An 11,906-nucleotide genomic window follows, 5' to 3' on the forward strand; every position below is an offset into this window, starting at 1 on the left:
TATCTTGGTGTCGTTCTTGCCAGATGACTTGTGTTGCTCTGTCCGATCTGCACGTCGGCTGGGACAAACAGCCTGTCTGTGTCCGCCTATCACGCCTATGGCATTACCGTGGTGGTTTGGAGAATGGACCTGTCAAAGTTGTGCACATGGTTCTTCTGGATGCTCAGGTACGAATTAAAGATATTTAGAAGTATATTCCTGATTCTCGGCGCTGCTGTCTGTCTAGGATAATGTGTTACTTTTGTAGGGTAACCATGGTTACGCAACTGTCCCAACGGATATTCTTGGCGCTTATATTGACATGCTACATGAGGGCGTGGTCTATGAATTTAGTCAATTTGCCGTGCATCCTCGGCCAATCATTTTGAACCCCGTCGACGCACCATTGATGATCAAGTTTACACAATTTACAGTCATAAAGAACTGTTTCCACCTAAACGACGAGTTCCCAGAGTGGACATTCCACTTGACTCCAATTAACGAGCTACCCCCTGCAAATGATACTCCTCAGAACTACATAGGTGATGCAAATTACACCAATGGTTCTTCTTATGTTCTACAATCGGTTATTCTGCATAAATTGATGTCTGTTAAGTAGTAAGTTTCACATTTGCTCATGTAGATGTTATCGGAGTCATTACGGCAATCTCTCCTATGAAAGCTATTCGGGTGCCTCACACACTTAGCCGAGTATTCAAGCGACATGTACTCCTATCTGATGATAAGTATGTGTTCTGGTTTCTTATCTTCATGTATTGTTTTATTTTGCTACTAGCCACTTTTCCATGGCATCTCATCCTATCGGTACCCCTCTGTTCTCTTATTATTTTAGTGGCAATGAGCTTGGGATAACCCTTTGGGGTGAAAGAGTTGTTCGATTTAACGGAGAAAGTGTTCATTTTATGGGTCAAACAGAACCAGCTGTAGTCATCTTTGTTGGCGCCACCGTTTTTGTTAATGAAGGTTCGCTAAGAAACGGACTGATGGATGGGTGCACTTCTTTCTTATTGTCTTTGTGTGTTTGACGATTGTGACATTTGCCATAAGCTAGGATCTAAAGAATTGTCTGGAGGATGTGCCTGCAAATGGTATGTCAACCATGATATACCAGATATAAGTGTATTTAGGAGCAGGTAAGGAGTGTTGGGCTATTCATATGACATCCCTTCTTTCTGATTTATACTTATGTACCGTGTCGTCTTTGTTTGTCAGGCTCCCGCCCTCGTTCCCAGCAATTGAGCACCTTCCTGCGCCGTCTAGGATTGTCCTCCAGGCCCAACATGATGATGTCCTTCCTACGTCGTTATTAATCCATCTCATGAACATTAATTTATATCACAAGGAGGTAACAATGTTGTCCCTGATAGTATTGACTGTCTGTCTATAGTGTTTGCGATTTGTGCATTTGCAAGAATGTTGCTGATACACCGCCTTCTTTTGCATCATAGGCAGGTACATTTCGATGCAACGTGACGGTTACAAGGGTTTCGCATTTGAAAAAATGGTGGGCCACCTTCTGTACAGGCTGCCACTATATGTCCAAGCCAGCTGCGATGTCACTCAGTCAGCCTGATGTATATACATGTGGACGTCGTAGTTGTTCATGTACCAGTGCAACAGTCAGGTAAGAAGAGCTCGCAATTGCATTTGTTCGTAGTGTTCCTTTTGCTTCGCTTATAGTTTGTTTGCTAATGACCAGGTACACATTATTTGTCCTTGCAAAAGACCGAAGCGGAGAAGCCGAGTTTGAGTTGTTTGGAGCAAAAGGGCAGCAGATTGTCGGTCGATCTGCTGGCCAGGTCATTCGCAACAACATGCGTCATGACCCTACTATTCACAATGTTCATGTGGCGGCCTCGATGGTCAGGAAAATTCCTCCTGAACTTTTAGGCTTGCTTGGCATGAAATGCACGTTTCATGTTCGTGCGTCATCTGACGGCTTCTTTGGAAGGTGGCCGGCGTTTCATGTCGATGCTATTGAATCATTCGAGGCTCTGAAGACCAACCTCTCTGTCATGGATCTGCTTACCCCATCATGAAGCCACACCGCCGTGCAACTGCTCATGAAATCAATGTAGATGTTCCATGCAGTTGATCTGTACCCTGCTAACTGCCCTCTTGATCTTTTGGCCTAAACCTTTTTATTACGATGAATGTAGATACACCAGTATGTATGGACCACCTTATATTAGCTACGCCTTTGTTATCTTTTGCCTTAGGCTCAGGCTACTCTCAAAAGGACGATAAGATAAGGCATTTTTTCACATTCCAGTTGGCTGGCTGATCAATTTATTTTCCTAAATGTACGTCTACTTGTCCTCATGCTATGTTAATGCTCATCTAAATTCTAGGCTTGTGATGCGAACGCTATAATGTCTACGACTGAAGTGGTCGGTTATAAGCAATTTATACCATGCCTTTTTGTTTGTTTTGCCGTTGCATTCTTCATTGCAAATAGATTTTTATGAGGGTATAACAGTTTAGCCCATGCCTCCAGCCTTGGTTTCTGTTATACTGGTAGGTGCTATTGGTTCTCCCATGGAGGGGCGATGCTCACAAAATAACATTTTTACTTCGGTTACACATGAATTCAGTATCAAACCAAATCTAAAATCCAAATCTTGTCCAGCAAGTTGAAACAATGTTCATCGCTCTCAAATTGTATTCATCAAATATTAAAAGTTGTTCCTCGTTGTTAAAAAATCCTCATATAAATTTGTTCGTTAAATTAAATAAAACATTTATATATTTAGTTTTCTATTACTTTTGTTAATTTTTTTATCCTTTCTAATTACGAATTACTCCTTAGAAAGAAGATACGTAAAATAAAAAAAACAAGAGCAAAAGTAATAGAAAATTAAATAAACAAACTGAAACATTCCGCCTCGTTCATGGCCCGGCCCAATAGGTATTTGGCCGCACGGCATCGGCTCGTTTAACATGTAGAGACGCCTGACGCAGTGTGCGGCCCATCTAAATTCTTTTGGGCTTCCGTTCGCCCGACCCGTAGGCAGAGGCTCGTTGTATTTCCTTCTCTGCTTTATCCAAACTAGGTCACACCTGGGTCATTTCGTTCCCCTTCTCGACTGCGTTTTGCCCTAGCCTCTTGCCGCGCCGCCGCCGCCTGCCATCGAGCCTCCCGTCTGCGCCTGCACCTCCCCCTTGCTGCATCGGCTTCTCTGTGAAGGTACAACTGCACTTCGATCGCCAGATGACCTTGCTTCCTTTTCCCGTTCGGTTGATGCTTTCGTCTTCTTCATCTTTAAGATCCACCGATTGCGCTTTCAGGTTTCTATGTCTGGCCAGAAGCCCCAGGATCACGGCTCTTCGAGCTCGGCTTCCTCCAACAACAATAATCTGCGTGCACTTGCCCAGGTTGGTCCCGCCATGCTCTTTCCTTTGTTTAGTTTCCATGGTAGGGGCAAGACGCTTTCTCTTTGATAGATATATAGACGATGATATGTACCCTGGACACAGGTTGGGTTAAACGAAAAAGAAACTGAAATAAGAAATTGGATTTGTGTGGATAGGCAGTTTGATTAAACAAACATCCAGCAATTTTGATGGTTCAGAACTGTTAGATTATAGTTAGGTATGCTACTATTGAAAGGTTACACACAGTTCGGTGCACCTGCTCTGTCCTTGCCTTCTTGGCTGATTAAGTGCTATATAGTTTTCTTGATTGAGTAAATCAAACCATTTATTGCTCGCCTTGATATTCTTAAAATCATTCCTATACATATAATAGTGTTCTGCTATTCGTCCGTTGATAATTCACATCCTGTCGTACTGCAGGATGCCACAAGGGTGTTCAAAATTCCACACAAGTTGATACTTGAGATGCTCCTTGCAAACCTTGGCCTAGGCCCACCCCAGTATGAGTATGTTGTCCATGAGGATAGTAAAGTTCGCGTTACCGTTAACTTCAACACTTCTGGTCTGGATCCTGGAGGCTCAATTGTTGACGTGTCTGTGCCTGGAGAGTATTGCATGGACGAGGTCACTGCTGAAGATAGCGCTGCTATCAAAGCAGTCAGATACATAGAAACTATGACCAACACGGTTGTCAGAGACATAAACTATGCAAAAGCAAAGCGCCAGGAAAATCGTATCGCCTTCCTTGAAAATCGGATCAAAGAATCAGAAGTCAAAGGCAAGAAGCTTAGCAGAGGTTGGCATCTGTCTACCAGATATATGTACTACTTTTCTGAACAAATGCGAAATGCGGCTGCGATGAACCTCCCTTTTGGAGATCTCCCAGATGTAGTTGAATACAGGAGCGGTTGTCTCGCAAGGGCGCTGCAAAGAAGAATGTAATGATGAATATCCTTTACCCCAGGATATCACCAGCTGCATTATCCGTGGAAATATCTTCTAATTCTGTATATAGGATGATTAGGATCTGCCCGCTTTTGTTTATGCACTGCTACCATCTAGGTTAAACTAGGCTCTATCGAACATGCCTTTTCTCATTTAATGAGATGAAGGCAGTGATTCCCTCGTTTCATATTTACTATTATGTACCATTTTTACACTGTCATCTGTGCCTGATCTCTACCATGCTTCCTGTGCTCAACCAATTTAATTATGCATATCCTTTGTCTGACAGAATTATCATAGCTTCATCCTCACCCAATTAATTTCTCTTTTTCATAGATGATGATATGGAGATCGTAGAGATTTCGGGTACATATCTACTTGGAGGTATATTAGATAAGCTCGACCTTCCAACACCGCTCTATCACTCTCAGACACATCCAAGGGGCCAGTTTGTGACTAATGTTACATTTTATCCCTCGAAAGAGCATCTACGACACCCGCCTACACCGGTCCAGCTCTCGAGCTCTCCCCTGCATAACTTGCAGAGCACAATAGATGTAGTATCTCAAAAGGCAATACACTATATGGAAGATAACCAAAGGAAGGTCTTGCAAGACTACAACTATATTGAATTGAAAAGATCAGAGGAGGCCAACTTACAACTTACTGACCTACTAGCTGAGAAAGATGAAAGGATCAAAGGATTAGCAACGACCACTGGTAACTACATAGGTACTGTCTTTTCAATCTGTGATCGGATATCTTCCTTGGTTGTATCTGAGTCACTTCCACCTGGGCCCGCGCTAGGCGTTGAGTGGGCTAGGAAGATTTCAGAAGTTAATCGTGTTGTTACTCGCCTGAGCAAGCTTTCACATGATGCGCTTCAGCTCCTCGGAGTTGCATTTGGTTATCCAGAGGAACAGAACGACGGTGACTCGGATGGCCACATCCTCGACCTTTAGAATTTACACGACCAGCTGTGAAGACAATTTACTTGTTGTCCTCTTGGTTCGCGTGCTGTAATCCCGGTGATTTGGTGTTGAACTTAATTATTACATGCGCCTATATAACTACCTTATTCTATCCTAGATGTGCTGGGCTAACTCTCTCTGTTAAATTCATTCATCTAAAAAATATCGCCTTCTCCGTCGCAGTTGGTTATCGTCGGCCCATCCCAAAAGCATCTTGGATCAGAAGGGTAGATATAGCCCATTAGCAATGATGTCATTTTCCTTTTTCCTACGTGTTTTGTGCTCCTGTGTTAAATCACTCTCGCTGCCCGGTGGGCTTCTCTCGGCTGGGCCCACCGTATCCCAGTGGATGGGTAGGAGTCCTGGTACAAAAGAGTCGGCCTATCGCTAGACCGCTGGTTAGATCACCATCACCAGAAAGGGACACGTGCATCCTCCCTACTTGGCTGGAGCAGCGGCTTCTACTGATCGTCATCGGTGCGGGAGGTGATTCTATTCACTCACCGTCTCACATCTGCATCCAACCACTCGCTCTCATCCCCTTCCTCCACTTCACTCCCCTTGCTTCTCTCCTTGCAGTTCCCCTGAAACATATGCCTAGATCCACGCTGCTGCTCAAATCGATAAGCGATACGAGATGAAGAAGAGCACATCTAGCTACGATTGATCTTTACGGCAGGTATTTCTCCTTCCTCCGTTCTATTTCGATCTGGTTCGTCTATGGACATGGGTTTGCTAGATTTCCTAAGTGTTGTTCCTCCCCGTCTTGCAGCCCGAGCTCTTCCCTTTGATTCGCCGCTTTTGATAACTCAAGGCCAGCTAAATCATTCGCCAACGCCCGGTTCTTATCAGAAGGTAGATTCTAAAATCTAACCCTACTTACAATAGAGAGTTGCGAGTTAATGGCCCTGAACTTGATGCGAACAGACATGCACCTAGATAAAACACATATCCTATAAATAAAGACACTAATTTGCTACGCCATATGCATGCCCACCTTTAAATATTATTGGTTTATCCCATGTCCTTTCATCATTACTGAACCACATCGACTTGTGGCAATAGCATAATCACCGGCCCTTTTGTATGGTTAATAATACTGTGAGGCCTAAATTAACCATACCTGCATTTTATTCCGACCCAAGCCCTCTGCTAAATGAGATCCTACATCTCACTTCATTTATGCATACAAAATTACAAATAAGGCATTCATAATTTGTTAGTACTCCTCTTCCGGACAAAACCTCGAACCAAACTACATCTTATAAATTACATGCGTTGATTTCTCTTTCTCACAAACTACATCAGACAATGAATAAGAATCATATGTTTGATTGCATCCAAAGCATTGATTTGCTTGCTTACTCTTCCATTTTAAAAATAAACGTTGTTTCCGATGTCATTCACTCTTACTACACTATGATTTTTTGACCAGATTTCAACATGGACCCTGTGGACCTTCCTTCCAAAGTCATCCTCGATGCTATGTTTGACAAGGTCGGCCTTCCAACAGCCGCATACTCTGCACGTGCAGTTCATCGCGGGTGCCTTGAAGTCACTGTCGCCTTTCATCCAATTGCCAGTGAACTGGAGCGTCCTGTTAGTCAGACATATATTTCAACCTCTGCTTTCACTGATCTGGAAGAAGTGCAGAATCATGTTGCGCGTAAAGCCATGGAATTCATGGAGCAGGAACACAGTGTGGTCCCAGGTAATTATAACTATGGCAAACTTCAGTCTGCTAGGCTTAACAACGAGTCACTGCGTGAGCGTCTGAAAGAAAAGGACCGCAATATCGAAATACTGAAAAAGATCAATACATCTCTAGCGCAGCAAATGGAAGAGAAGAGCAACACTCTTGACTCCATTATGAAGATAAACAAAGACATGATGGAGAAGGTGGCTGAAAAAGATGTTGCCATTGAATCCATCAAAAATGTCAATCAAACACTACTGAAGCAGCTTGGTGAGAAACAAGTGATAATAAAAAAACTCATCAAAGGCTGGGATAACTCACTGGATACTGGATTTTCAGCAACCATCCAACTTCAGTGCCTGATTGATGAGGGCATGTCCCCTGGATCAACGCAGGCAGACATTGAGCTCAATGCGACTCTCCAGAGTGCTCAGCACATATGTGAGTACCTTGAGCAGAACACCATCCTTGCTGTTGAGTACCTGCAGTCCATTGGGACATATCCATATGACCCAAAGCCAGGCTTTACTGATGAGGAAGACAACTGTTCAGTGGACCCCGAACCCGTGCCACCAGAGAATCCACCCTACATGAGAAGTTGGCTGGATGATGAGGAGATCTTTGACAGTGAAGGTAATTGCTCTGCAGACTTCGACACTTTGGCCGAGGAGCACTTCTGATACAACATCGCCAACTTGCCAACGCAATCCTCTTGAGGATCGCTTGGTGGTATCAACTTACTATCTTCCACTGCGTGGTCTCTGCATCTTACATCTGCGCTACGACCGTTGCTCTCCAATGTAATTCCCTACTGAACTTATTATCTATGTAACCTATGTGGCATGTGCTGCACTACTCTACTCTATTATGCACTACCCCAGCCCACTGAACTTATCTATGTAAATTATATGGTATGTACCACGGATGTACTCCATTAACTCCAAGCCTATCGAACTTAACTATGTAAATTATATTCATCGTTGTGCTATTCTGGGCTATGCAATCCTTAGTTTGAACATGCTCTGTTGTATGCTTTGCATCAATGCTATGCCATCTGTGATGTGAGGAACTGCTTCTGTTTAATCGTGCGCATTGACACTAGTTGGCAGCTTATATTCCCATCTAATTTACCTTATCAACATTTCCATTTTTTTGACTAACAGCATATAGCATCAATTATTTTACAGGCCACTAAAGGCACCTAACCCAATGCACATGCAACCCACAAGCCACAAGGACGATGGGGCGGCCCATCAAAAGGGGCCCAACCAGCTAGGTTAACTATATACCACCTCTCTTTGCATACTGTATTTTCAGATCTGTTCCCCTCTCACTCCCGCGACCCTCTTCTTCCAGTCCAGCCGCCGCCATGGATGAACCCCCCTCTGCATTGACAACCTCGCCCGTCAAGCTGCCCACAAATGATGAGCTGTTGGTCAAGGGCTTTCCTCCGGTTAGTTCCAAGCTGTTGTCATCTCATTCTCCTCTTCATTCATCGATTTCATAGCCCATTGCATGCTGACATTTACATTCTACCTTTTGTTAAATCAAAGCAATCACCTATCTATGTCACCATCAGCAAGCAGTTCATTCTTGAACAAGCAATTGAGAGAATTGGTGGCACAATCCATCCATTCACTTTCACCGACATAGGCAGTGACGATGTGGGCATCTCTGTCTCTATTGACCTGCCCCCGCACAGCAAAAGCCTATCAAGCACAACAAAGGAATTCCATGGACCATCCATTGAATCTATGTGTGTTGCCGCCCTTGGATACCTTCAGAAAACAGGTATAGTCACGGTAGATGATGCAAATTTTGCGGAGCTGAAAAAATGCAAAAGAAAACTTCAGGCTGAGGAGTTCTGGTCGTCGGCGCTCTACGATCAGGCCAGCGCCCTGCGTGACCAACTCTCTTCGCTGACCGCAATCAACCAGGGTCCCCAACCTTCTACGCAAAAGAATACTCCACGGGCCAGTTACCAAATCATGTTGTCCGAGGTAAAACCGCACGGCAAGGTATCTTCATTATCATGTGGTAGCACATACTTCATGCTCGTTTCTCTTATTAGTTGCTTGCCCCCAGGATACCAGTGAAGAAGAAAGTGCATCAACCCCGGTCACAACAAATACTAATAGGTGCTCTCCGTTCCATTTTCTTATCATTGTCTTCACATACAACCCAGTTGTGGCTTATGTGTCCTAACTACACAATTACTCATTGTCAGCATCGATCGTCTACCTTCTAAAAGTAACAAGATGAGAACCGCACGCCGAACACTATTCCCTGGAAAATAGAGCAGCCCACACGCCATTGCAGGTAAGCATACATCATCTCCTAGACCCGTCTCAAACGACATCACACATTATTGTTCACAATTTCATATGTTTTTTCAGACTCCCATCATCACAGCAACATGATGGAATAAGTCATTCTCCGAGTCTACGTTGCATTGAACCTTGCCAGATTCAGGACCCGTCGCTTTTGTCATACACGCAGCTTGATCTCACAGCTGCATGGAACTATCTAAAAATGCATGGAACCCTCTGTTATGCTACTCCACTTAGATGCAAATTACATGCTTTTGTACCTCCCCACGTCTTCCTGTCATGTAATGGACATATTATGATCATATCATATATCTATCTACGTTGAACGAAGGCAGTTTACATTCACGTTTTATTGCCCCTGAACAATGAACAGTATAATCTATCTTTTCAGCATGTTAGGATCACCTCCATTAACATCTCTGTGTGCTGTTGTTTGCCCCGTCGTTCGGCGGGCAACGCGCGGCAAGCCGCGCCCCCTATCTAGTTATATCTGTATGTACATGAGAGGACCTGCTGGGAAATGCTCAAAAGAAACAAGCTGCAGAAGCATCGCACTGCCGTGCCCGTCGCCGTGTAGTAATTAAATTAATTATTCCTGGCATCACCAACCATCTACAACAGATTAGAAGCAAATGGTAAGGCCACTGAACTGCCTACTAACTTCTGCTTTGTTTAGTTCTCTTCACACCACATTACCTAAATCATCTCATGTGACTACGTATGTCTCTCCCACGTGACCTCCTGCGCCATTGCTAGCGGCAGCCCAAACTAATTTATAGCTATACATCTCTTGGTTCTGAATTGATGCACCACCGCTAGCCATTTTCCTAATCCAATTCAGTCATCAACAGATCACGTTAACGGATCCAGTCCCTCCATGCAAGTTGACTGCATGAGGCAAGATGGAGAGTTTCTTTTAATTTTACCCACAGATGAAGACTACAATGCACGAACGGACATCGTTACAAATGTACTCTCTCCGTCCCATAATGTAAGACGTTTTTTTGACTCTACATTCATACTCGTATTTTTTTGTTTGCGATGGATAAATATTAATGGATTTTTTCTGTGTGGAAAGATATTCATGTCTTTCTTTCATCTTTCTGTTCTTTTTTCTAACGCACATCTTTCCGTTCTTAGGTGTGCACCGTTCCGGAGACATATCTGATTGACAGGTGTGTATTTGTACTGTACATATCGACATCGATGTAATTACCTTATAGAAACTGTGACCATCACTTTTTAATTTTTATACTTATTATACTTATATATTAACTAAAATTACGATTTATTAAGAAAATACTTCTCATGACAAATCCAATAATAATATTTTTACTCATCAATATGATATATTAATAGTTTAAGTTTTTTAATATGTATTACTGCAGGCATTGAAGGAAGTTTTACTCACAAATCAAGGTGCTATATTTTTATTCCAACGATCACTATTTGCACCAGACTCTCACAAAGAACCTGATATTCTGGTTAGTTTTACACCTACTTCACTAAGTGATGGTGATTCAGTCTTCTACAATATTAGAAATAGGAAAAAAGGAGTGTGGGGAAATAATTACCCACGTAATGTGCACCTACATGTGTTGCACAATGACAACATAACAATATTGTATTCCCTCCAGTTTAAAAATAAATGTTTTAAACATATTGACTACTCCAGTGTGTTTCATATATTTTTGATTGAAAATTAAATCATTATATATATATATATATATATATATATATATATACACATCTGGGCTATTCTGTTACGCGTAACAAAATATTATTCTGTTACCCTTTTTAAACTGACGGTTTGCAGGTGGTTGTACTGATGTTTTGAAGCGGTTGAACTGATGCTTTCAGTTGTGTTTAACAGATCGTCTTCTTTAGTTCAAATTTTTTTTGTGATTTTCTTGTCGGAACGGGGCGTGTAATATATCGTTGGAAAGCTCTTGACAACCATATTTCAAGTATATTGAACGTTTTTGCAAAATCATTATGGTTTAAGAGCAGTATTGAAAAAACAATTTTTTTCAAAACCGAAAATGTGAATCATATTTTGGACTCAATTTTCAAACGGTTTGTCGGAATTGAGCAAATAAGATGACGTTGGAAAGCTGGTGAAGATCCGCATCTTCCATATATGTATTGTTTTTCTAATTTATTTAAAAGTAATTTGAAAATCGGTGAAATTCTGGGCGAAACGTATTTTCGCGATTTTTTGTAAACGGTTTGTCGGATTGACGCAATGATATGGCGTTGGAAAGCTATGGAAAATGCGCAACTTTTGCGTATAGAAATGTTTTTCTAATTCCTTACGGTTTAAAAACGAATTCGAATATGGTCAAATTTGATTTTGAACGTGATTTTTTTAAAAAGTTTGTCTAAATATGGCAAATAATATACCGTTGGATAGCTCTCAAAAATGCAAAACTTAGTCATGTTGAACATTTTCTCTACTTCGCAACCGTTTAAGAGTAATTTTGAATACGGCATGACGGATCCTGCTGTTTTATCGTCTGAAAAACAGAGTAGTCGTACTGATATATGCGTATGTTTGTACTTAGCTATTTTTTGTAGAGTAATTTTGAA

The 11,906-nt window shown here is 42.2% G+C and overlaps 2 protein-coding genes across 4 annotated transcripts; both read left to right on the forward strand.

Annotated features, from left to right (window-relative positions):
• Positions 1 to 8: 8 nt before the first annotated feature.
• Positions 9 to 2,222, forward strand: LOC123185315 (replication protein A 70 kDa DNA-binding subunit C). Its single transcript, XM_044597228.1, has 7 exons — positions 9 to 167; positions 248 to 521; positions 623 to 725; positions 833 to 963; positions 1,052 to 1,133; positions 1,213 to 1,345; positions 1,449 to 2,222. Exons 1-7 carry the CDS (start codon positions 24 to 26, stop codon positions 1,626 to 1,628), a joined length of 1,047 nt encoding a protein of 348 aa, XP_044453163.1. The 5' UTR covers positions 9 to 23; the 3' UTR covers positions 1,629 to 2,222.
• Positions 2,223 to 5,767: 3,545 nt separating this feature from the next.
• Positions 5,768 to 9,686, forward strand: LOC123185316 (uncharacterized). Of its 3 annotated transcripts, XR_006493328.1 has the most exons (9): positions 5,768 to 5,970; positions 6,064 to 6,146; positions 6,727 to 7,787; positions 8,175 to 8,263; positions 8,344 to 8,440; positions 8,541 to 8,987; positions 9,073 to 9,125; positions 9,215 to 9,306; positions 9,384 to 9,686. XR_006493328.1 is itself a non-coding variant. In XM_044597229.1 (3 exons), exon 3 carries the CDS (start codon positions 6,735 to 6,737, stop codon positions 7,665 to 7,667), a length of 933 nt encoding a protein of 310 aa, XP_044453164.1. In that variant the 5' UTR covers positions 5,768 to 5,970; positions 6,064 to 6,146; positions 6,727 to 6,734; the 3' UTR covers positions 7,668 to 7,962. The 3 variants fall into 3 exon arrangements, 2 of the variants coding, with proteins under 2 accessions (XP_044453164.1, XP_044453165.1); XM_044597229.1 differs by lacking the exons at positions 8,175 to 8,263; positions 8,344 to 8,440; positions 8,541 to 8,987; ... (1 more) ...; positions 9,215 to 9,306; positions 9,384 to 9,686 and having other exon boundaries at positions 6,727 to 7,962; XM_044597230.1 differs by lacking the exons at positions 6,064 to 6,146; positions 8,175 to 8,263; positions 8,344 to 8,440; ... (2 more) ...; positions 9,215 to 9,306; positions 9,384 to 9,686 and having other exon boundaries at positions 6,727 to 7,962.
• The last annotated feature ends 2,220 nt before the right edge of the window (positions 9,687 to 11,906 follow it).

Source organism: Triticum aestivum, chromosome 2A (genome assembly GCF_018294505.1).
Source record: "Triticum aestivum cultivar Chinese Spring chromosome 2A, IWGSC CS RefSeq v2.1, whole genome shotgun sequence".
Taxonomy (NCBI): domain Eukaryota; kingdom Viridiplantae; phylum Streptophyta; class Magnoliopsida; order Poales; family Poaceae; genus Triticum; species Triticum aestivum.

Bases quoted from the DNA above. Each gene is read 5' to 3' on its own strand.
- LOC123185315 (XM_044597228.1), top strand. From the start codon at position 24: ATGACTTGTGTTGCTCTGTCCGATCTGCACGTCGGCTGGGACAAACAG. The intron at 522-622 runs GTGATGCAAATT...TTGCTCATGTAG, and splicing joins TACTCCTCAGAACTACATAG to ATGTTATCGGAGTCATTACG. The intron at 726-832 runs GTATGTGTTCTG...TTATTATTTTAG, and splicing joins GTACTCCTATCTGATGATAA to TGGCAATGAGCTTGGGATAA.
- LOC123185316 (XM_044597229.1), top strand. From the start codon at position 6,735: ATGGACCCTGTGGACCTTCCTTCCAAAGTCATCCTCGATGCTATGTTT.